General features: G+C 48.4%; 1 protein-coding gene across 4 annotated transcripts in view; it reads left to right on the top strand.

The window, feature by feature from the left end:
- ELN (elastin) overlaps positions 1–22,211 on the top strand; it is a 60,205-nt gene that overhangs the window by 30,088 nt on the left and 7,906 nt on the right. For all 4 annotated transcript variants that reach the window (XM_060268539.2, XM_088658260.1, XM_035139194.3 and 1 more), the window contains 20 exons: positions 48–179; positions 678–782; positions 1,116–1,178; positions 2,942–2,989; positions 3,889–3,960; positions 4,977–5,009; positions 5,133–5,207; positions 6,724–6,771; positions 8,197–8,259; positions 8,640–8,684; positions 8,784–8,876; positions 9,723–9,782; positions 15,485–15,607; positions 15,987–16,025; positions 16,672–16,800; positions 17,760–17,816; positions 18,894–18,983; positions 19,411–19,473; positions 20,476–20,571; positions 21,689–21,739. In XM_060268539.2, coding sequence (XP_060124522.2) covers positions 48–179; positions 678–782; positions 1,116–1,178; positions 2,942–2,989; positions 3,889–3,960; positions 4,977–5,009; positions 5,133–5,207; positions 6,724–6,771; positions 8,197–8,259; positions 8,640–8,684; positions 8,784–8,876; positions 9,723–9,782; positions 15,485–15,607; positions 15,987–16,025; positions 16,672–16,800; positions 17,760–17,816; positions 18,894–18,983; positions 19,411–19,473; positions 20,476–20,571; positions 21,689–21,739 — 1,485 coding nt within the window. The remainder of the gene's footprint in view (positions 1–47; positions 180–677; positions 783–1,115; positions 1,179–2,941; positions 2,990–3,888; positions 3,961–4,976; positions 5,010–5,132; positions 5,208–6,723; positions 6,772–8,196; positions 8,260–8,639; positions 8,685–8,783; positions 8,877–9,722; positions 9,783–15,484; positions 15,608–15,986; positions 16,026–16,671; positions 16,801–17,759; positions 17,817–18,893; positions 18,984–19,410; positions 19,474–20,475; positions 20,572–21,688; positions 21,740–22,211) is intronic.

Here is a 22,211-nt window from a genome sequence, read left to right as displayed (position 1 = left end):
ATGACTCCAGCCCTGGCACTCAGCGCCGTTTTCTTTCTCTGCCCCAGGTGGTGGCGTCTATCCAGGAGGTGCCTATCCAGGAGGTGCCTATCCAGGAGGTGCCTATCCAGGAGGTGTCTACCCAGGTGCCGGAAGCCCTGCAGCAGCTGCTGCTGCTTATAAGGCAGCTGCTAAGGCTGGTGAGTCTCTGATGATTACGGAGGTTCTTCTGATTGCCTACTCTGTGGGACACAGAATCCGTGCTCTGGCTGCCTCTCTGCCCCACAATGCAGCCATTGCTTTGCTGGTCTCCCCTCCTGATATTTTCCCCTTAGGAGGCAATTCCCAAACAATCCCTCGGTGGTGATGTTGGACTGTCCCAATACAGAGATGCAGTGCTTTGAGGAGGCTTCCCATTCTAGTCAATCGAACACCTTCTCTGCACCGGAAGATGCCATCGCTTGTGGTGCAGGGGCATAGCAGAACAGGCAGCCTCTTGTAGGCTTCTGGATGAGTTCCTGTTCTGGACAGCAACTCACCCAGAAGCACAGGGGATGTGATTCCTGCCTTTAGGCACTCAGAAAATAAATATTGTGGGTGAGGGGGAAGGCGGCTTTCTGAAATGTGATCATGGCTGCTCCAGCTGTGACAACAAGGCCTGAGTCCCTGAGACTCTGTTTGTGTTGTTCCTTAAACAGGCGCTGGGGCTGGTGCAGGTACTGGTGTGGGCGTACCTGGAGCCGGCGTGGGTGTACCTGGAGGCGGTGTAGGCGTACCTGGAGGCGGTGTGGGTGTACCTGGAGGTAAGCTATTTTCACAGGTTATGTTGCCTTGATCTCCTCATACCCCACTCCCAGAGACTTAGGAACACTGGAGACAGAATTGGCCCATCTAGTTCAGCCTTGCCTGTGTTTCCTGCCAGCACAGGAAGTGAAACAGGTTACATTCCAGCCAGGCAAAGGCCTGCTGGTAGGGCTCAGAACCAGGCTAGAGGGGTGAGTGGTCTAGAGAGGAGGCATGGCTTGGGAAGTGCCCACAGAGGCCTGGAAAAGCACATTCACCCCCAGGCCTGAGACTCTCTGGCTGTCCTAAGGCAAGCAATGTGATATTTCTCTTTCTCTGTCTCCCTCCCGCAGGTGGCGTCTTGCAACCAGGAGCTGGCGGGGCTGGTGTTGGGGCCAAGCCTGGCAAAATCCCTGGTAGGTCAAAGGCTGCCTCCTCTAAAATCCAGGGGCAACTTGGGGAAGAGCCAGATGTTTTTGTAGTGGACAGGGAAGAAATCTGTGTGGTCTGGTGTGTGAGCTGCAACGCAGCCAGTCCTTTGAAACGGTCACTTCTACGAATTTTGTGACCTACCTTTGAAGGTGACCCGGAAACTACAACTAACCCAGAATGCAGCAGCTAGACTGGTGACTGGGAGCGCCCGCCGAGACCACATAACACCGGTCCTGAAAGACCTACATTGGCTCCCAGTACGTTTCCGAGCACAATTCAAAGTGTTGGTGCTAACCTTTAAAGCCCTAAACGGCCTCGGTCCAGTATACCTGAAGGAGCGTCTCCTCCCCCATCGTTCTGCCCGGACACTGAGGTCCAGTGCCGAGGGCCTTCTGGTGGTCCCCTCGCTATGAGAAGCTAAGTTACAGGGAACCAGGCAGAGGGCCTTCTCGGTAGTGGCGCCCACCCTATGGAATGCCCTCCCACCAGAGGTCAAAGAGAACAACAATTACCAGACCTTTAGAAGGCATCTTAAGGCAGCCCTGTTTAGGGAAGCTTTTAATGTTTGATGGATTTCTGTATTTAAATGTTTTGTTGGAAGCCGCCCAGAGTGGCTGGGGGAACCCGGCCAGATGGGCGGGGTATAAATAATATATTATTATTATTATTATTATTATTATTATTATTATTATTATTATTATTATTATTATACAGTTCTCAACCCAAAAGTTCTGTATCCAAAAATAGTGTATCCGTTAGGGGAAAATGGGCACCAAGACCAATGTGTTTGTGAAAACAGCTTACAAAAAGTATATGGCACAGATTATCTTGATCCATAACTGTTGCAGTTTGGGGTTGGAAATTTCCGTAAGAGTTTTGAACAATAGTTATCTCAGCATCTTTTAATCAACTCCTTTGGACCGTTTCTTTTTTAAACAAAAAGTCTTTTATGGTTCTTCCACATATAATAAACATAATTTAAAATACAATTACAGTGGTACCTCGGTTCTTGAACGTAATCCGTTCCGGAAGACCGTTCGACTTCTGAAATGTTCGAAAACCGAGGCGCAAAGGGCTGACTGCAAGTTCAATAGTGAAAATTGAAAAACATGCAGCAGAAGCCCTTCGACTTCCAAAGAGCGTTCGAAAACAGAAGGATTTACTTCCGGGTTTTCAGCATTTGAAAACTGAAACGTTTGGTTTCCTAGGTGCTTAGAAACCGAGGTACCACTATAACAGCAGCAATAGCATCTAGTCTGTAATTCATTGGAGGGAAAACATATCAACAGCTTAAATCTGGAACCACCACTTCGAACAAGTTTATTAAGCATATTTAAATTTCTCTCCAGATGTTTCCAATGGTCTGGGGAGGTTGTCTCGATTGATTGCCATGTCTCATATGGGAGATGAATGGCTGCTAGGATAAAGGTCTCATCTTGCTTTGAGCCGCCCTGACTTAGAAGGTCAATTTCTCAGCAATGGACCACACCTGAGCATACCAGGAGTCTATTGACACACCTGTTGCTGGTCACCAACATTTAGCAACTACTATACGAGCAGCAAAAATGTCAGCACCTCCCAGTGAGATAAATGTTGATTTGATTCATCTATTATTCCTAGCAAGGGTAACAAAGGAGTTGGGTTTATCTTTCTATTACAAATTGATCTCATATCTTCAAAGACGGCTAGCCATTTCTGTGGGCTGCATGTTGCAGATGCTCCACAGTTTGTGCTCTCTCCTCGACAGGTGTGGGGATCCCTGGCGTCTTCCCTGGAGGTGTGCTCCCTGGCACAGGTGAGTTCTGTCCCATTCTGGAGAAGGGCCATCGCTCAGTGGTACAGTCTCAACCTTGCATGCAGAGGGTCAAGGGTTCAATCCCCAAGGCCATCTCTAGGTAGGGCTGGGGACGTCCTCTGCCGGAAACCCTGAAGAGGTGCTACCAGTCAGTGTAGACAATACCAAGTTAGGTGAACCAAAAGATCTGACTCTCAGGGTAAGGCAGCTTCTTCTGTTTCTATTTAAATCTGCCCTTGATCTGGAACCATGAGGCCTGGGATCTTAGCTCAGCTGCCTTGCAGGCAAAAGGTCTCAAATTCAGCCCTTTCATAGAATCATAGAATTGCGGCTTTCGAAGGGACCCCAGGGTCATCTAGTCCAACCCCCTGCGATCCAGGAATCTCAGTGAAAGCATCCATGACAAGTGGCCACCCAACCTCTGCTTAAAAACCTCCAATGAAGGAGAGTCCACCACTTCTCATGGGAGTCCATTCCGCTGTAGAACAGCTTCCTGCCAGAAAGTTCTTCCTGATCTTTTGCCGGAATCTCCCTTCTTGTAACTTGATGCTATTGGTTTGAGTCCTACCCTCCAGAGCAGGAGAAATCAAGCTTGTTGCCTCTTCATGTGACAGCCTTTGAGATATTTGAAGATGGCTCTCCTATCTCCTCTAAGTCTCCTCTTTTCCAGGCTCAACATACCCAGCTCCTTCAACCATTCCTCAGAGGGCTTCAACTCTGTGTTCTCCCATAGGAACTCAACAGCTCAGCACATAGTGACAAAAGTCAACACCTTTTTAGCACATCCCATCCTGTTTCCAATTTACAGTTCAGCTTTAGAGTGCATTCAAATAAAGATCAACATTTGAAGCCCTGTTGTAATTTTTTAAAGAGTCCAGCATCTTCTGTTTCTTTTTCAGGGATCCGTTATCCTGGTGTTGGAGTCTTACCTGGCGTTCCCACCGGAACTGGAGTGAAGCCAAAAGTTCCAGGTAAGCCTTCTTACCCCTCCCCAATGATGGCTGTAACCATTCCTTGCTCCAGAGAAGGTGGGGCTTGTCGCCTTCAGATGGGCTTTGTTTCTCAAATTATTATGGCAGTTTTCATAGGTAGGAAGTCTCCTGCAGCCGATTCTAAAGTCGCCTGGTTGCTAGAACAAGCATAGCCATTGTGGTGCCTCCAGATGTCATTGGACCCCAACTCCCAGCAGCCAGCAGAGCCAAAGGTCAGGGCTCATGGGAGTTGTAGTTTGGCAACATATGGAGGGCACCATGTTGGTTATCCTTGCACTAGAATGTGGGGCCGTTTAACACATGATTAATGCTCACTACTTCAGAACTCCGGTTGTCGTACTTACTTAAGAATATCAGAACACCCTGCTTGAATCAGGCTGGGCACCCAGAGGTGATGATGGGAGTTGTAGTTCGGCAGCATCTGGAGGCCCAAAGGTCCCTTGCACTTTGAAACCCACTCTTTTGGCCAAAACGAGCTTTAACTAAAAACAATTATGTGTGATCAGAAAATAAATGTATTTATCATTCATTGCGTTTATATACCCAACCTTCCGTCCGAGGAACGCAAGGTGGCACACATAGTTCTCCTCATCCTCATCTTACCCTCACAACAACCCTGTGAGGTAGGTTAGGCTGACAGAGACTGGCCTAAATTCACCCGGGGAACTTCATGGCTGTGTGTGGATTTGAACCCTGTTCTCTCCCAGGTCCTCGTCCGACACTAAGCATTAAATCGGGCTTCCTCAACCTCCTCCCTCCAGATGTTTTTGGCCTACAACTCCCATGACCCCTAGCTAGCAGGACCAGTGGTCAGGGATGATGGGAATTGTAGTCTCAAAACATCTGGAGGGGCGAGGTTGTGGAAGCCTGCACTAAATTTTGCAACACATTAAGCCTTCTGCCGATTGCATTGAAATGTTTTGACCACCATGTATCATGCTGCTAGTCCTTTGTGTGCAGGGACAACCACTGATCATTCCCTCTTTTCCTTTCAGGGGCAGGAGGAGGAGTTGCCAATGGGCTCTCTAGTAGGTTGTAAAAACACACCTATGCATGTGCCCCCTTCCCAACACAGCCCACCTTGGTGGAGTAGGGTGGTGAGAATGGTTGCACTGAGGGAAGCCTCATTTTCTTTCCCTTTGCTTTTCTAGGCTTCGGAGCCGGCTTCGGAGGGCAGCAGCCCGGGCTCCCACTGGGCTATCCCATCAAGGCACCCAAACTCCCTGGTGAGCCCGACACCCAGAACCAAATTGCTGTTGAAAACCCCACTCTGAGAAGGTCCTCTTTCCACAATCAAAAGAACGCGAGGCATATCTCCCCTCCCCTCTTGTTTTCGGCAAGCCACCCAGGCTCTGAGTTTGAGTCCTGTCTGAGACTGTTGACTCACTGTGTGCAACTCGGGCAGGTCACCGCCCACCCCGGCCTCAGTTCTGCTTCCGTAAAATGGGACCCAAACCCACCCTTGGTTGCAGAGCTGTTAGGTGGCGGTTCTGGGTTCCTGAAATAAAGGGCTGTAATGCTCGTGTCAAATGTGAAAGGCAAAGATGAGGAACCTTTCTTCACCTGGGGGGGCCACGTTCCCTTCTAAGCGGCCTTCCGGGGGCCGTATACCAATGGTGGGTGGAGACAGAAACAAAAGTGGGTGGAACAACAAAGGTTAATTTTAATTAATGGATAATAGTGTTTTTTCTTCTGGGCGGACGCAGGGGTACGCATACCCCTAAACATTTTGTGAATCCTTGTACTTTTGTCCATTTACTATATTTATTTTTCCTGATTTGAACTATAAAATGGTGATTTTCCTGAGTCAAAATGAGAGTAGCCCTAAACATTTTTTTAGAAAAAAGCACTGATAGTTCTACCTTTGAACACCAGCCTTGTTTTTACATTTACACACACACACACACACACACACTTTCTTTTGTCCAGCCAAGTAAGAAACATAATAATAATAATAATAATAATAATAATAATAATAATAATAATAATTTATTTATACCCCGCCCATCCAGCTGGGTTTCCCCAGCCACTCTGAGCGGCTCCCAACAGATTAAAGGATTATCAGGGTTCAAGGGCAGATCCTAGCCAGGAAACATCACTCAACGAGGGTGCCTAGCAGGGTCATTAAGGGGTGTGGCCTGATGAAAGTCTCAGGGGCCAGATAGTGAGGTTGGAAGAGCCTCTGAGCCTGAGGTTCCCATCACTGGTGAAAGGCGTCTCAATTCTGTTGTTAATTTGTTTAAATGTATTCAGATGGACAGCTTCTATCTCTAAGGCAAAATGCAAAACATCCCTTTAACATCTCAACCATTGGGAGGGGGAATTAATAAAGATATTAAAAACTGGCTCTATTTGCTTAACTTGCTGCTAAGGGGTCAAGGACTCGCTTTGCATTCAGAAGGGTCTAGTACAGGCATCCCCAAACTGCGGCCCTCCAGATGTTTTGGCCTGCAACTCCCATGATCCCTAGCTAACAGGACCAGTGGTCAGGGATGATGGGAATTGTAGTCCAAAAACATCTGGAGGGTCGAAGTTTGGGGATGCCTGGTCTAGTAGGCAGGTAACCAAAGACCATTCTGTGCCATAGCTGTCAAGTTCTCCCTTTTTTAAAGGGAAATTCCCTTATGCTGAATAGGCTTCCTCGTGAGAAAAGGGAAAACTTGACAGCTATGTTCTGTGCTCGATGAGGCAGTGGCAGGCAGTTCCTTAGGCTCACATTATCATTTTTCTTTTCTTTTCCAGGTAGCTATTATGGCCTCCCATACGGCGCTGGGAAGGGACCTTATGGCGGTGAGTTCTCTTGGTCTCAAGTGCCTAGCTTGTGGCCTGGGGGAGGTGGGGAGGGGCTGAGAGAAACAAATGCATTTGGGGGGCTGAAAGTGCATGGATCTGTGTTTGGGGTGGGCTACTCCACTGGGTACCACAGTGAGACTGGCTGTGCAGGCACCTCAGTGCTACAGATTTCAACGAGTCGGTTTGAAACCTGTTTCACTCTCGCGGCTTTTGTGTAGGACTGCGCTTTTTGAGGGGGGATTTTGAACCCCCTTAGGAAACTCCGTCAGTTGCCATTCAAAACTACAATCCCATAGCATGGGCGTAGCCAGGATCAAAACTAGGGGGGGGCAAGGGGAGGGGCCAAGGCACGGAAGGGGAGGGGCCACAAAGTGGGCGGGAACAGCGAACTCGCGCTCCGCCGGGCTGTGCCCCTCCCTAGCAGCAGGGCTGGTGGGCGGAGGCGGAGCCCAGCCCAGCGGAGCGCGAGTTCGGCGTTCCCGCCCACCGCGCCGCGCTCCCTGGTTCCCCGCCGCGCTTGGCCTTGCCTGAGGGCGCGCCGGGGAGCTGGAGGGAGGGTGCGGCGCGGTGCGGCGGGAATGGCGAACTCGCGCTCCGCCGGGCTGTGCTCCGCCTCTGCCCACCAGCCCTGCTTCTAGAGTAGGGCAGCTGCCCTAACTTGCCGCATGGTGGGTACGCCCTTGTCCCATAGGCATCCCTGGATTGAGAAGCAGAGTTGCTGCTGGCCCCAATATCTCAGTGTAGACGCCTGGTTCTTTGCATCAATCAGAAAGAGGAGGGGACTGTACCACATCACTCTGAAGCAGTCTGGGGATAGGCAAAAGCACAACAAAAGGCCTCTGACCCTTAGAACCCCCGTCACCAACCCCCGGCCAATTTCCTCTGGGCTTTGCATTGTGCGGTTCCTGTCCCCTGAAGACTTGACTTCTCAGACTTTATGGAACTTGCAGAAAAAGACAGGGAGACTACGCGACCAGAAAGAAGATACGGTGGAGGAAGTTTAAAGTTTATATGAAAAAATATTGTAATATATGGAAATTTTGAATTCTTAGAGGAGGAGAGTAGGCTTTCGGTATAAAGGTAGAGTGTGGTACTGTATAGAATCTAGATTTTTTTTGTTTTTGTTATATGGAAAAGCAATAGGTTAATGGTATATTTTATTTAAATGTTGAAGGATATGTGAAAAATCAAACTGCTAAAGGTGAGTTAAAATGAAACTCGGAAGGAGGAGACCGAGGGAAGTCATTTAACATTGTTAAAGAAAGTTAGAAGAGAAACAAGAATCTTTTTATGTTTTTTTGTTCTTGTTTTTTTGCATTTTATGTTTTTATTTGTGTAGGTTTGCATTTGTTGTTTGTCTGAAAAGGAATTAAAATTAATTTTTTAAAAAAATGAAGACTTGACTTCTCTTTGTGATTCTAGGTGTTGGGCCAGGCGGAGTGTACGGTGGTGCCGGAGGGAAGGCCGGTTACCCAACAGGAACAGGTAAGCGGGTTGTGCTAGCACACAACACCAGCAAAGAATGACACACACACCCCAGAGTCTTTGACCCCTTGGCTGACACCTCTGTTGCTCTGCACAGACAGAAATCAACACATGCTTAGCCAACCTGGTGCTTCCAGATGTCGTTGAACTACAACTCCCAGCAGCCCCAGCCAGGCTAGCTGGGACTGATGGGAGTTGGAGTCCGAAATGGTCCTGCTGATTGAGGCTGATGGAGTCCAACAACTGCCCCAGGTTGCCAAAAGCTACTTGGTTTGGATCCTTGATGTCCGAAGCCAGTAAGTCAGGATACCTGTGCTTTGTGTCCTGAAGATTCTAGCAACGTGGCCACATCGCTGAAGCTCTTTATGTTCTTTTTGCAGGCGTGGGAGCTCAGGTAGCCGCTGCAAAAGCTGCTGCGAAATATGGTGAGTGACACCATGCTGGAGGAGCCCACATGTAGCCATGCTCTGAAGCCTGGGCTCTGGTTGGCCTTCATTCACTCCTCTTTCTTTCTTTCTCCAAAGGTGCTGGAGCTGTGCCCGGGGCAGTCGGAGTCCCTGGCGCTGGGACTCTTGGAGGAGGCTTGGTGCCCGGCGCTGGTGTCCCAGGAGCAATAGGTAAATGACCTTGGATGGGTAATAGGCAAATAGTTTTGCAAGGTTAATAGTCAATGCCTTTGGAGGGGTAATAGATAAGCATCTTTTAATGGGCAATAGTAAACGCCTTTAAAGGGGCAATAGTAAACACATTGGTATGTACAGTATGTATGTATGTATGTATGTATGTATGTATGTATGTATGTACAGTATGTGGGTTTGTTTTTCTTTCTTTCTTTTTCTTTCTTTAAATAATTTTATTTTGACAAAGTAATAATCATAAATAAATAAGAATAAGAATATGCACCCCGCCACCACCGAGACCATTCCATTGTAACTATCCAACCTCCCGAAATTTCAACACCTCTTGCAGTGGTTTGAGCCCTTTCCATTTTAGCAGTACAAATCCTACAAACACCCTCCATATCTCCTCAAAACCATTTCTCCTGCATATTCCCCGTCTTACTTTAATGGCACATGTTGATTTATCATTAATAGCTATATCCCACACCTCTTTATACCATTCTTCCATTTTATATTCCGCTTGCCCCTTCCACTTCCTAGCTATCATAATTCGTACAGCTGTCAATAAATTTGGGAGCAAGTCCTTCATAGCCTGCGATCCTTCTTTTCTTTGTTTTTCTAAGTCACTTTGAGTTGCCCCAGCAAGAAAAAGCAACTAATAAATTTAATTATTATTAATAATAATAAATAAATGATATAGATAATGATAAATGCGCTAGGTGAGTGCCTTTGCCGCCATTGTGACCAAAAGATTCTGCAGTTGTGCTCTTCAAAAATAAGCCCATCCAGGTAGGCCAGGTGAAAGGAATGGCTCTCAGTTTCTCTCACCCTTTTTCACCGCAGGTGGAGGTGGACCAGCGGCAGCAGCAGCAGCCAAAGCAGCGGCCAAAGCGGCAGCTTACGGTGAGCTGTTTACCAAATTGATCAATAAAACAGTCCAGAAATCACATGATTTCTGCAGTGCTTAAAACAAACAGAAGCCGTACGGGTAGAAATGCAAGTTCCATCGATAGGTACAGTAGAGCTTACTGAGAATGCCTGCTGAAGTCAAAAGGTCTTTGCCAAGTGCCTGAAATTAAACGGGGAGGAGGAGGGGGCTTGCCTGATCTTAGCTCCACAGAGTCGGTTCCGCAATCCTGAGGCTGATATGGAGAATGTGGCTCTCTATGAAAGTCGTTCTCCCTCTCTCCTAACACTAGAACCCACAGGCATCCATGTGGGAAGATTCAAGACAGAGAAAAGAAAGTCCTTCTTCACGCAGCGCAGAGTTAAACTATGGAACTCGCTTCCGCAGGAGGCAGTGATGGCCCAAACTGAATGGCGTTTTTTAAAAAGATCGGACAAATTCGTGGAGGAGAGAGATATCAACGGCTACTAGCCAGGGTGGCTCTGTCCACAGTAAGAGGCAATATGCCTCTGAATAATGCCAGAGGTTGGGAGTCAGAAGTGGGGAGAGTTGCTGTGGCACTCAAGTCCTGCTTATGGGCTTCCCTTTGGGACATCTGGTGGGCCACTGTGTCAGCATCATGCCAGGCTATGTTGGGCCACTGAGGAGTCCAACAGGCTCTACTTATGTTCTTATAGATATGAGCCAGGCATCTGAGCCAAGGGGGAACACTAAGAGAGAACCCTTTCCCCCAAGATCTCAGTGACTGGGCAAGGATATATGGAACCAGGTGGTCTTTAGAGTATCAGGTGGAATCAGGTGGTCTTTAGAGTATCAGGTGGAATCAGGTGGTCTTTAGAGTACCCCCCATCGTTCAGCCTGGACACTGAGGTCTAGCTCCAAGGGCCTTCTGGCGGTTCCCTCACTGCAAGAAGTGAGGTTACAGGGAACCAGGCAGAGGGCCTTCTCAGTAGTGGCACCCGCCCTGTGGAACGCCCTCCCACCAGATGTCAAAGAGAAAAACAACTACCAGACTTTTAGCAGTTTTAATGTCTTGTTGGAAGCCGCCCAGAGTGGTTAGGGAAACCCAGCCAGATGGGTGGGGTATAAATAATAAATTGTTGTTGTTATTTTTGGTGTTGTTGTTGTTGTTGTTATCTAAATTGTTGAGGGCCTTTTAATTTAATCGGGACTCTTTGAATTTTGCCTGGTAGCATATTAGTGGCCAGTGCAAAATTGATAGGGGAAGGAGTGGGGGGAAGGGTACTTAACCCTCCCCCCATCTGCCATCTCACCCACTGTACTCTCTATCTGCTTTTGTGAACTAACAGCAGGAAACTCTCCTTCCTTAGAGGCTTTGAAACAGAGCGTGGATGGCCACCTGTGATTTCTGCATTGCAGGGGGGTGGACTAGATGACCCTCAGAGTTCCTTCCATCTCTCTCTCATCTTTCTATGAAGCATACATCTGAGGAAAAGCAAGTGTGTGGGGTGGGGTGGGGTGGACAAAGGTGAGATAGCAGGGGGAGGAATTGAAAAAAGGGGCAAGGATTTCAATCAGGGCCGGATTTAGGTTTGATGAGGCCCCGAGCAACTGAAGGTAATGGGACCCTTTATATGTCCAGCTGTCCTTTGTCAACAACAAATTGTCATGGTTTTTTTGTGCTATATGATAATTTATGGACCTGATAGGTATCTAAAGCCATTTGCACATAACCAAATACGTATTTTATCATAAAATACATATTTTATGTAGGCACTCTATATATAGAAATGAGCAAACCAGTGATATTTTAGGGAGCAGGCTAGCAGGTGGGGCCCATTACTTACGTCATAGGAGCCTACACAACACAAAACACTGTTGCTGTATGTAGGCTTTATTTTATTTGTTTTTTATCTTATATTTTGGAAATGCACATCCAGGGTTTTTTTTGCTTTACATTTTTTTGGGGCCCCCAAGAGAGTGGGGCCCTAAGCTATAGCTTGTTTAGCTTATACATACCGGTAAACCCGGCACTGATTTCAACGCTCCCCACCCTTCGCTCCAGATTGCATCTCTTTCCCCCTGCTCTTTAAGAGGCCTGCCAAAGCCCGGATCCCCAAACCCAGATTTTCAAGCTGTGCCCTCGTGTTTTCTAATGGAAATTTCATTCCTGCCACCCAACGCCTTCTTGCATTTGGATTCGTGAATCCAGTTTGGATTTGGGGCGGGCGAGAAATCTTGCCCCAATTGCACAGAAGCAAGGAGAAGTGCAATATCAAGTATGGATCCATGCCAGTGCTTCTTGAGTGCTGAGAATAAGATCTGATTTGGGGGGTGGGAAGGGGGGATCTTCTGGACAGACTCCAGCTCCATAGGGGTGAGCTCAGCCAGGCTGGAGCCCCAACACACACACACACACACACACACACACACACACACACACACACACTTTCTTGGAGTCCTTAGTAACTCTTTCCCCTGCCTCAAGCATTGCACACCCAGCTGCACCTGATCTGCTCCGGAGAGCGAGAGCGGCCTGGCTATTGCATTGAACTTGCATTTCCTGGGATTGTCCCAGAACGCCATCTGGTTTTGATTGGAAGCAGGCGGCCAGCGGGGAGCTGTGCAATTTTGGGATTGAAGAAAAGCCACAGTCGAATCAGGTTTCGCTGGAGTGTGTCTGCAAGCAAGAGAGGGGGAGAGAGAATGTACTCCGTTTCCAGTTTTTGCTGTGCTTAGTAACCTTCCGCCCTGCGATTGGTTAAGAGAGCGAGGGTGCCAGAGCTTCATGGATCATCTCTATCCACACCACATTGGAGCTCATTGTGGGCCCCAAAGCAGGATGCAGGGAGGGAACTTCCAGCGTTGAAGTTGGGGCACTTTAGATGCTGGAGTAACTCGTCTTCACAGCAAGACCACAGACCAAAATCCAGTGTTCATTTCTAGTCACCTCACCTCAAGAAGTATAATAATAATAATAATAATAATAATAATAATAATAATAATAATAATAATTTATTGTCTATACCCCGCCCATCTGGCTGGGTTCCCCCAGCCATTCTGGGTGGCTTCCAACAAAACATTAAAATACAGAAATCAAACATTAAAAGCTTCCCTAAACAGGGCTGCCTTGAGATGCCTTCTAAAGGTCTGGTAATTGTTGCTCTCTTTGACCTCTGGTGGGAGGGCATTCCACAGGGTGGGTGCCACTACCGAGAAGGCCCTCTGCCTGGTTCCCTGTAACTTGGCTTCTCGTAGCGAGGGAACCGCCAGAAGGCCCTCGGAACTGGACCTCAGTGTCCGGGCAGAACGATGGGGGTGGAGACGCTCCTTCAGGTATACTGGACCAAGGCCGTTTAGGGCTTTAAAGGTCAGCACCAACACTTTGAATTGTGCTCGGAAACGTACTGTAGAGTTGGAAAAGGTTGAGGAAAGGGCAACTGGGGATGGAGCGAATCCCCTATGAAGAACGGTTTCAGCGCTTGGGACTTTTTAATTTAGAGAAACGGCGAGTAAGAGGCGACATGATAGAGGTCTCTAAAATCATGAAAGGCGTGGAGAGAGTAGTCAGAGAAAAGTCCCCCCCCCCAATAATAACATTGGAACTCCAATGAATCTGAATGTCAGAAGATTCGGGACAAGATTAAGGAAGTCCTTCTCACAACGCAAAATTAACCTGTGGAACTCCCTCCCACAGGAGGAGGCAGTGGTGGCCACCAACTTGGAGGGCTTGAAAAGAGGAGCGGACCAATTCATGGAGGAGGAGAGGGCTATTGATGGCTACTAGCCAGGATGGCTCTGCTCCATAGCAAGAGGCAACAATGCTCCTGAATTCCAGTTGCTGGAAACAAAGGAGGAGAGAGGGCTCTTGTGCTCGAATCCTGCTTGCAGGTCTCCCATAATGAACATCAGGTTGGCCATTGTGAGAACAGGGTGCTGGACTGGATGGGCTCTTGGCTCAATCCAGCTGGGCACTTATTATGTTCTTGTGCTATGTTGAGCCTTGCATTTGCCTAATTCCAAGGCATTGTCCTCATATCGAGGGGCTTTGGCAGAGAGCAACTTATGACAGCCCTGAAGTGGCAGCTACTCCCTGTTTGTTTTTAGCCCAGAGGTGGGTGGTGGTGGTTTGGATTCCCAGCCATCCCATCCCCCTGTGAAGCACCCCTTGAGGTTGAAACAGAGGCTGGTTCAGCCTGAGTCTATCTCTCAACTTCATTCTGAAGCATTGCACTCCATTGACCTGGGTGCAGAAATGTGGCGGATTTAAATACTGTATGTTAAAACTGATGCATATGCAAATACGTTTTTGCTCACAAGTCCTGAGTTAGAATGTGTATGAACTGTTTATGCTGTAATCTTTTTTTGCAGAGGTGGGGTACGGGAGAGATAGGCTGCTCCCCTTCCATAGCTACTACAGTGAAATTTTAGATTACCCCATTGATTCCTTATGGGTACATACATTCCCGAAGGAGTTGGAGATGGGAGTGTCTACTGAAGCCAGAAGTTCAGGCTGCATGGTATTCCACATGCTTTTAGCTCCATGGCCCAAGCAGAGTTTGGGAGGTGGATCCCACAAAAGAGGGAAGCTGCCCTCTAGTGGATCAGTCTGGCTACAACACCCATGTGATTCTAGGGGTGTTTGCACTGCTGATGGCAGGTGGGGGGTGGTGGTCCTCAATTTAAGGCAAGATTAACCCTTCACCTTCCATATAGCCAGAACTGTTGAGGTGGTGGTGGGAATCACAATTTGTTGTGGAGCAGCAAAAAGCCCTCGTGTCACATATAGATAATCCTATGAAAGGGGATGCCCATTGGGCTGCTTTGGCTATTTAAAATGTTGGGGTGTAAACTAAAATACGGCACTGATGTACTCTTTCATGGCCATTCATCCACTTTAAGCCTCAGTGGGATTTGCATCTGGGGAGGCATGAGAAGGTTTGCTGTATATCTTAGACACACACACCCCTTCGAATTAAGTCCTACTGAACTGCATGAATGTTGGGTGCGACTTGCATGGGTTAAAACAGATAGGGACCTCCACATTCCCAAACTTTCCCTGTATGCATGTTTAACCCTCCAACATTTCTTAGATGAAAATAGGGACATTCTATTCTACATCAAGAGGCTTCTCCCGTGTTTGATCTCCCGCGCTCATATATTTCACATACACATCGACATCGGTCACCTTGAGACAATTGCAACCTTTAAGCTTAGCCTACCTCACAGGAAAGTAAAAAAAAATGCGTAAGGGAAGGGTTCGTGTACAACAGCTTCAACAGATCAATGGAATGGAATAGAATTGTAGCTGGAGGAGAGGAAAATGGAAAACAGGGATATTCCATGATCAAATCAGAAAGTGGGATGGCTTCTCTCATTCCGGGACTGTCCCTGGAAAATTGGGACACTTGGAGGGTATGCAGTAGTTCCCAAACTTTTTCAGGGCTTGCCTCTTTGGTTCCATAAACTCACCTCCAGTGCCCTCTACAGTATTCTGTAAAAAAAACCACATGATTCAGAACAGTGGTTTGCATGAGCCCCTAAGAAATATAATAAAACAACGAAAGAATCACAATTAAACATGCCTTTATTCAAAATCCAATTGAAAGTTATTTAGTTTAATTAATTCAACAAAATGGATTTATTTTATCCAGGGTGCAACTCCCCAACACCATTCCAGAGGCCAGCTGTGTTTCTGGCATTTTTTTTTACTCTCCTCTCCTCTCTCTTACCCCAGGTGGCCGAGTGCCAGGAACGGGCATCGGTGGCGTTGGTGTCCCGGGGGTCGGGCCAGGTGGCGTAGTTCCTGGTGCCACACCTGGTGTGGTTGGAGTCGGCCCAGGAGGAACTGGGGTAGGAGGTAAGTGTCACAGAAGATTGGTGGGGGGACAGATGAGGAAGGTGAAGCCAAATTGAAGGGATTTGATTCTGTTTGCACATTTGTAATCTGTTTTTTCATGACTTATGAAACACAGACCCCCCCCCCATCCTTTAAAATTGGCATTCCTCTGGCATTTGCGGTCCATTTCTTCAGCCGAGTTACATGTACAAAAATGCACAGACCAGAATAACTGTGCGTATGAATTATTATTTGTAATTCATTTCCTGCTCTTCACCCTAAGGTCCCAGGGCAGGCTATAGCATTAAAACACCATGTCAAAAGCGATTCTAAAGAATTATAAGCGTACCTGCTTTGCCTCCTATTTCTGAGACCTATCTTCCTGTTTTCTCTTTGGCAGGAGTGAGTCCCGCCGCAGCAGCAAAAGCAGCAAAATATGGTAAGATCCTGAGTTGCTGAGTCACAGTTTTCAAAGGGGTTTGAGATGGTGGGCATGGAGAGATCCTGACTCAAGTAGAGTCCATAGCACTGGGCACACCATGCAACCCCCTTAACATCCTTGTGCCCATTTCGAGTTCTCAGAGGCGAAGAATAGGTGGGAGATCCGCTTGGGTCACCAGTGAAATACCACTTACTCGTTGTTGTTTTCGCTTACCCAGCAATGGGGAGGGGAGCCTTTCTTCCAGCAACGATCTTCCACTGCAGCCAGCCCGAAACAGATCCAAATAATTGGTGTCATCCAAAACCTCCTGGAATAATAGAATTGTAGATTTGGAAGGGGCTCTCAGGGTCATCTTAGTCCAGCCCCCTGCAAGAGTTAAGGAGTCGAGACATCGCCACTCACTCTTGCCCCAGAATGGCAAATTCAGTCCCTGGCAGGACTCACCCAAATTGGCTAGATCCAGGCCGGGTTTCTTCTGAAGGGGCCAAACGACGACCTCCTGTAAGGGAGCTGCACGGTCCCTCAAAGAGGCAGTAGCCACCTCCGGGGTCTATATTGTGGATCTTTGGGTGCTTTTAATGGTGGGGATCTGATGAGCGGGTTGGAACTGGCCTGGCTCTCAGATGCATTTCTTCTGCTTCAGGTCTTATTCCTGGCGCTGGCGTTGGTGGAGTTCCTGGCGCTGGTGTTGGTGGAATTCCTGGCGCTGGCATTGGTGGGGTTCCTGGGGCTGGTGTTGGAGGAGTTCCTGGTGCTGGAGTTGGTGTTCCAGGTGCGTTTACATGAGAAGGTTACAACATGGGACCAGTTTACCTGCAAGATCACTTTGATTTGCAGAACCGGCATTGTTGCAGGGCCACATCATACCCGTTACGCGTTTGCAAGAAAATTCATTTTTAGCATGGCAGCACCAACACTTGGGAACTCCCTGCCTTTTGACACAAGGCAAGCGCCTTGACTGCACTCTTTTCAGTGCCTGCTAAAAACATCTTTTGTCCAAGCACGCCTATGCAGACATGTAGAAATCTGCTGGGTCTTTTAATCTGTTTTTTTAGTTTATTGCAGATGTTATCCTCTGAATTTTCAAAAGAGTTGTAGGGTGTTGGTAAAAAAATTTTTTTTAAAAAAATTCATTTTTGTAATGTATATAAAACAGAACAATTATATCGAGAGATGAAAATTGAAAGTAGAAACTACAAGACAGATACACAGAATGAGTACAGTTGCACACGGGTTTTTTTTGGGGGGGGGGAGCTAGTCACAAGTAAAGAATATCAGTATTATCTGATAGCATAGTTCCAGATTTCTGATGAGGGCTGCCTTAAAAATGATGGTTTCACTGTATATATAATAAAGAAATGGCAAATCATATTAAAAGCACCTGGGCATGCTAGCCCCTGTGGAAATCTACAATATGCGTAATTTGCGTCCAGTATAAGATTTTGGGTCGTCGTCCTCGTCCCCGCATTGCTATTCCTATTCAAGCTGCCAAGGTCATATATAAGACCAATTCTTTTGGCAATATATCTACATTGGTATCATCAGAAATATCCAGCAACTTAAAGAGTTGCTTTTACCGATAATTCTGTTGTTTGACTCGCTTTGTAAATCACTTTAGGGTTTTGTTTTTAAAACCAAGCAGTGCATAAATGAAACAAACAAGGTAGCTCCAGGAGTGCATGGGTGCCGTGGCTGGCTAGCCCCTTGACTCATTTTTGTCTCTGCCAACAGGAGCTGGAGTGTCAGCAGCAGCGGCGGCAAAGGCAGCGGCAAAGGCAGCCGCCTACGGTAAGCTGAGCATCCTTCTCCTCTCCCAACAGCATTGAGGCTGTCGACCAAAGACAGGAAGGAATGGAAAGATCTCTTTAGGGAAACAGAACATGGGCTTGACCGTTTAAGAAAATCAGGCGATTATAAAGCAGCACTCCGGACAGAACACCTGATGCCACTTAATATATTATGGAAAACCCATAAAGTCTAGAGCAGGAGCAAGGAAGTTTTTTCAGCCCTTCTGTTTCAGGAAACTTTGGGGGAGGGGGGAACGACGTATGCCAGAGACAGGCAGGGTCAGAGGCAAAGGTTTCAATCTGTTTTAGTCTGTTGTGTGTGTGTTTTTTTGTCTATTATTATTTTAACTTTTTGAAACCCGTAATTTCCTTAGAGATAATTTTACTGTTTTTCCTTTTTTGTACGCCATTTTTGTTTTTGTTTAGTTTTTTTTTTTTTGCAATCAAACGGTGTATAAATCTTACGAAATAAGTGAATAAATAGAAATGGGCAGAGCAACACATGTAGATTTTTGCTTTGCACATCAGGCTAGTTTCTACACATTCTCACACAGCCCTCTCTGTCCTCCTTGTGGGGGGCAAGCAAAGATACATTGCCAAGGACCCACTCCAGCCAGGCAAAAAGCTTTCGAGGAGAGGAGGGTAGGAAGACCCTGCTAACCATGCCAGGCTAGACAAAGCCGGGAGCAGCAGGTCTTGGTGGATACACAGAATTGTAGAATTCCAAGTGAACCACAGGGGCCATCTAGTCCAACCCCCTACAAGGCAGCAATCACAGCTCAGGAATCCCTGATAGGCCGCCATCCAACCTCTGCTTAAAAACCTCTCCAGTGCGTCAGAGTTCATCCCCTTCCAAGGGAGTCTGTTCCACTGTCAAACAGCTCTAACCCTCAGGAAGTTTTCCCTAATGCTGAGTCAGAATCACCTTTCTTATCATTCGAATCCATTGGTTCAGGACCTCCCCTCTAGAGCAGCAGAAAACAAGCTGGCTCCATCTCCCAGGAGGCAGCACTACTTCAGGTATTTGAAGGTTTGTGGCAAATGGCTCGCCTGACCTCTTGTTTGTCATCTCCTGCAGGGGCTGGTGTGGTGCCTGGTTATGGGGCCATTGGTGGTGTGGCACCTGGTGGAGTCGCACCTGGTGGAGTCGGACCCGGTGGTGGGTTAGGTAGGTTCCCCCCCCACCCTTTGTGGGAAGTCAACGCCTTCTCAAGGCAACAGAGCGGCTCGTCCCGAAACCTTGGCCTTTGCAATAACTTGGAGGCTGCTGCTGCTGCTCTGTGGAACGGCATCCCCTTCGAGATGCGGCAGATACCTGCTCTCTGCATTTCCTAAAGACAATGGGAGATGTGAGGCAGTTGGGGGGGGAAGGTTCCTGGCAGGCTTTCACAGCTGGATGAAAAGGGTCTCTACTATGAGTGCGCACCACCCACTGCTCAAAAGCAACCAGGGTAATGGAAGGATGGGAGGAGAATGGTAGATGGGCTGGGCTGGGCTGGGGGAGAGCTTTGGCCAAGGTGGTCAACCACTGCTATCAGACCTGGTGCGGGTGGTCCTACTGACACCTCTCTCTTTCTCTCTCTCTCAATTCTCAGTGCCAGGAAGCCCCCTGGCCGCTCAAGCAGCAGCAAAAGCAGCCGCCAAGGCAGCCAAATATGGTAAGGAGGGCCACTGTGGTGTGTAGTGGCTACACCTGGGAGACGAGGGTTCAAACCCCCAGTTGGTAATGGAAGCTCACTGGGTGACCTTGGGGCCAGCCACAATCTCTCAGCCTGATCTGCCTCACTGGGTTGTTCGTGGGGATTAAATGAGAAGGGAAAGAACCGTGAAAGCCACTTTGAACTCCTTGCAGGAAAGGTGAGATTTTAATGTAGCAAATAAATAAATATCAAGACTTCCAACCAGTGCAGGAGATAAGGATGACAAAGGAGATGCGGATCAGTTTTTCTTTAGCCTTGCAAAATAGCAGCTTGTGCACAAACGTAAATTTCCATGACGCTCTTGGATTCCTGTCGTAAAAAACACTGACACTCTGGAGACACAGACAGACACGCCAGTGGAGGCTGGTCTATTAGGATGAAGAGGCATAGCTGCCAAGTTATCCCTTTTTTACAGGGATTTTCCCTTATGCTGAATAGGCTTCCTCGCGAGAAAAGCGAAAACTTGGCAGCTATGTGAAGAGGGCGCTGCCCCACTGCCCTCAGCCAGCCCCCACCCTGCCTGCCTTCTTCAATTACAACCACTCCATCGGGTGGCTCTGCCTATCAGCTTCCTCCTCCTCCTCCTTCTCCTCATCCATGTTGCCCCTTGTAGGGAGGAGGAGGAGGAGGAGGAGAAAACCAGGCATTGGCTCCACCCGCCATTGGCTCTAGCGCCACCTACTGGTAGGCTCCCTGCCTTCTGCCCTACCTATCCTGATGGACACCACTGAGGCAGGCCCTTCCCCTTTTGGATGATGTAGCCTCATTCCAAGAAGACACAGAAAACATCGGTGGGAATGCAACTGGCGTTAGGAAGTGAGCGGGCCGAGCGGGGAGCCTGCAATACCGTCTCCTAGTTTTGATCTAAATGATCTGAGGGCTTTGGCCCCACCCAGGTGCTGTTCTCTGGGTGTGGTGGAGCTCAGGACCATTTCCCCAAAGTGTGCCTTGCCCCAACAGGAGCAGGAAGAGGCATCGGTGGCGTTGGTGGTGTTGGTGGCGTTGGTGGCGTCGGCGGCGTCGGCGGCGGTGTTGGCGGTGTTGGCATTGGCGGTGGTAAGCAGCCCTTAAGTACCAGCAACTTAGAATTTTATCTTATTTTATTTGGGGCAAGGAGATTTCCAGGTGGCTCCATGCAGGGCAGAAGCTTCCTGAGCAGTTCACAACACAAAATGAACGTGAGCCAACCCAGAGACATGCTCGTGGGAAACCAAAATAATGATGAGGATTTTAAAAATGAAAACAAATTTCTTTCCTCAGCAGCAGCAACCCCGGTTTAGATAGCTGCACACAATTGCTGCTTTTAACTTTTTAAAGCAATGCATACTAGCTGACTGCACATCTCAGGTTGTGTCAGGGACTGGGTGGATGAGGAAGGGTGTTGGAAGCCACTTGCCCCAGAGCCCCCAAGGAAGGCACAGAAGAAGATGCCTTAGGTCCTGGATCCTGGTGGCAGGATACTGGCCCCATCTCAGAGGAAGGAACAAACTGGGAGGTACTAGAAGCAGGAAGCTTGAGGTATCGTGAAAAGGCAGAAGCAGGCTGGTGGCCCAGCACAGGGCAGGGGGGTGAGGTTTCCAGTTTGGCTGAAGGCTACGGCAGAGGCGAGCCAGACCCTGAATCTCTCCCACAGCTCCATCGTGACAACCTCTCTGCTGATGGCTCTCTGGCCCCTATAATGTGAAGGATGTTACATATTGCTGAGCAACAGGCTAGGCAGGCACAGAGAGAGGCTCCTGGGGCTTGCTGTAGCAGAATATTACAAGGGAGGAACCCTGACTCGGAGAGCTAGATAGTGATGGAGGGGCTGCATGCCACTTCAAGCAACTTCTTCATGGGGTGTGGGTGCCTTTATGAGCCTCCTTGTATTTTTTTCCTTTCCCTAATAATGAAACTAACTGCACGTTAGCTCATGTCTACCCCTCTGACCTGTGAATGACCTGATCTTTTGGTCAGCCCCCTCACAAATTGCTGGAAACCACAGGAGGGGGGAGGGCTCTTGTGCTCAGATCCCTCTCGAGGGCTTCCCGTGGGGGCATCTGACTGGCCACTGTGGGAACAGGAAGCTGGGCTAGGTGGGCCTCTGGCCTGACCCAGCAAGGGTCGTCTTAGTTCTTATGTCATGGTGTCCCAATGGGTTTGGCCATAATCCTGACTCCTGTTCTTCCACTAGTGCCTGGAGGAGCAGCGGCAGCTAAAGCAGCAGCAAAGGCAGCTAAATACGGTGAGTCTCCATTGCGTCCATCCTGATCTCATAAAGGTAAAGGGACCCCTGACCATTAGGTCCAGTCGTGACCGACTTTGGGGTTGCAGCGCTCATCTCGCGTTATTGGCCAAGGGAGCCAGCGTTCAGCTTCCAGGTCATGTGGCCAGCATGACAAAGCCGCTTCTGGCGAACCAGATCAGCACACGGAAACGCTGTTTACCTTCCCGCTGTAGCGGTACCTATTTATCTACTTGCACTTTGACGTGCTTTCAAACTGCTAGGTTGGCAGGAGCTGGGACCGAGCAACGGGAGCTCACCCCGTCGCGGGGATTCGAACCGCCGACCTTCTGATCGGCAAGCCCTAGGCTCAGTGGTTTAACCCACAGCGCCACCTGTGTCCCCTGCCTAATCCAGTTCTTCCCTGCCCCTCTGTCCCACTGCCCCATAGTGCCAGCCAGCGAGCTCTTTCCCAGATACAAAAACATGAGAT

This window comes from Zootoca vivipara, chromosome 14 (genome assembly GCF_965207765.1).
Source record: "Zootoca vivipara chromosome 14, rZooViv2.hap1.1, whole genome shotgun sequence".
NCBI lineage: Eukaryota > Metazoa > Chordata > Lepidosauria > Squamata > Lacertidae > Zootoca > Zootoca vivipara.
This window is presented reverse-complemented; position numbering and strand designations above follow the sequence as displayed.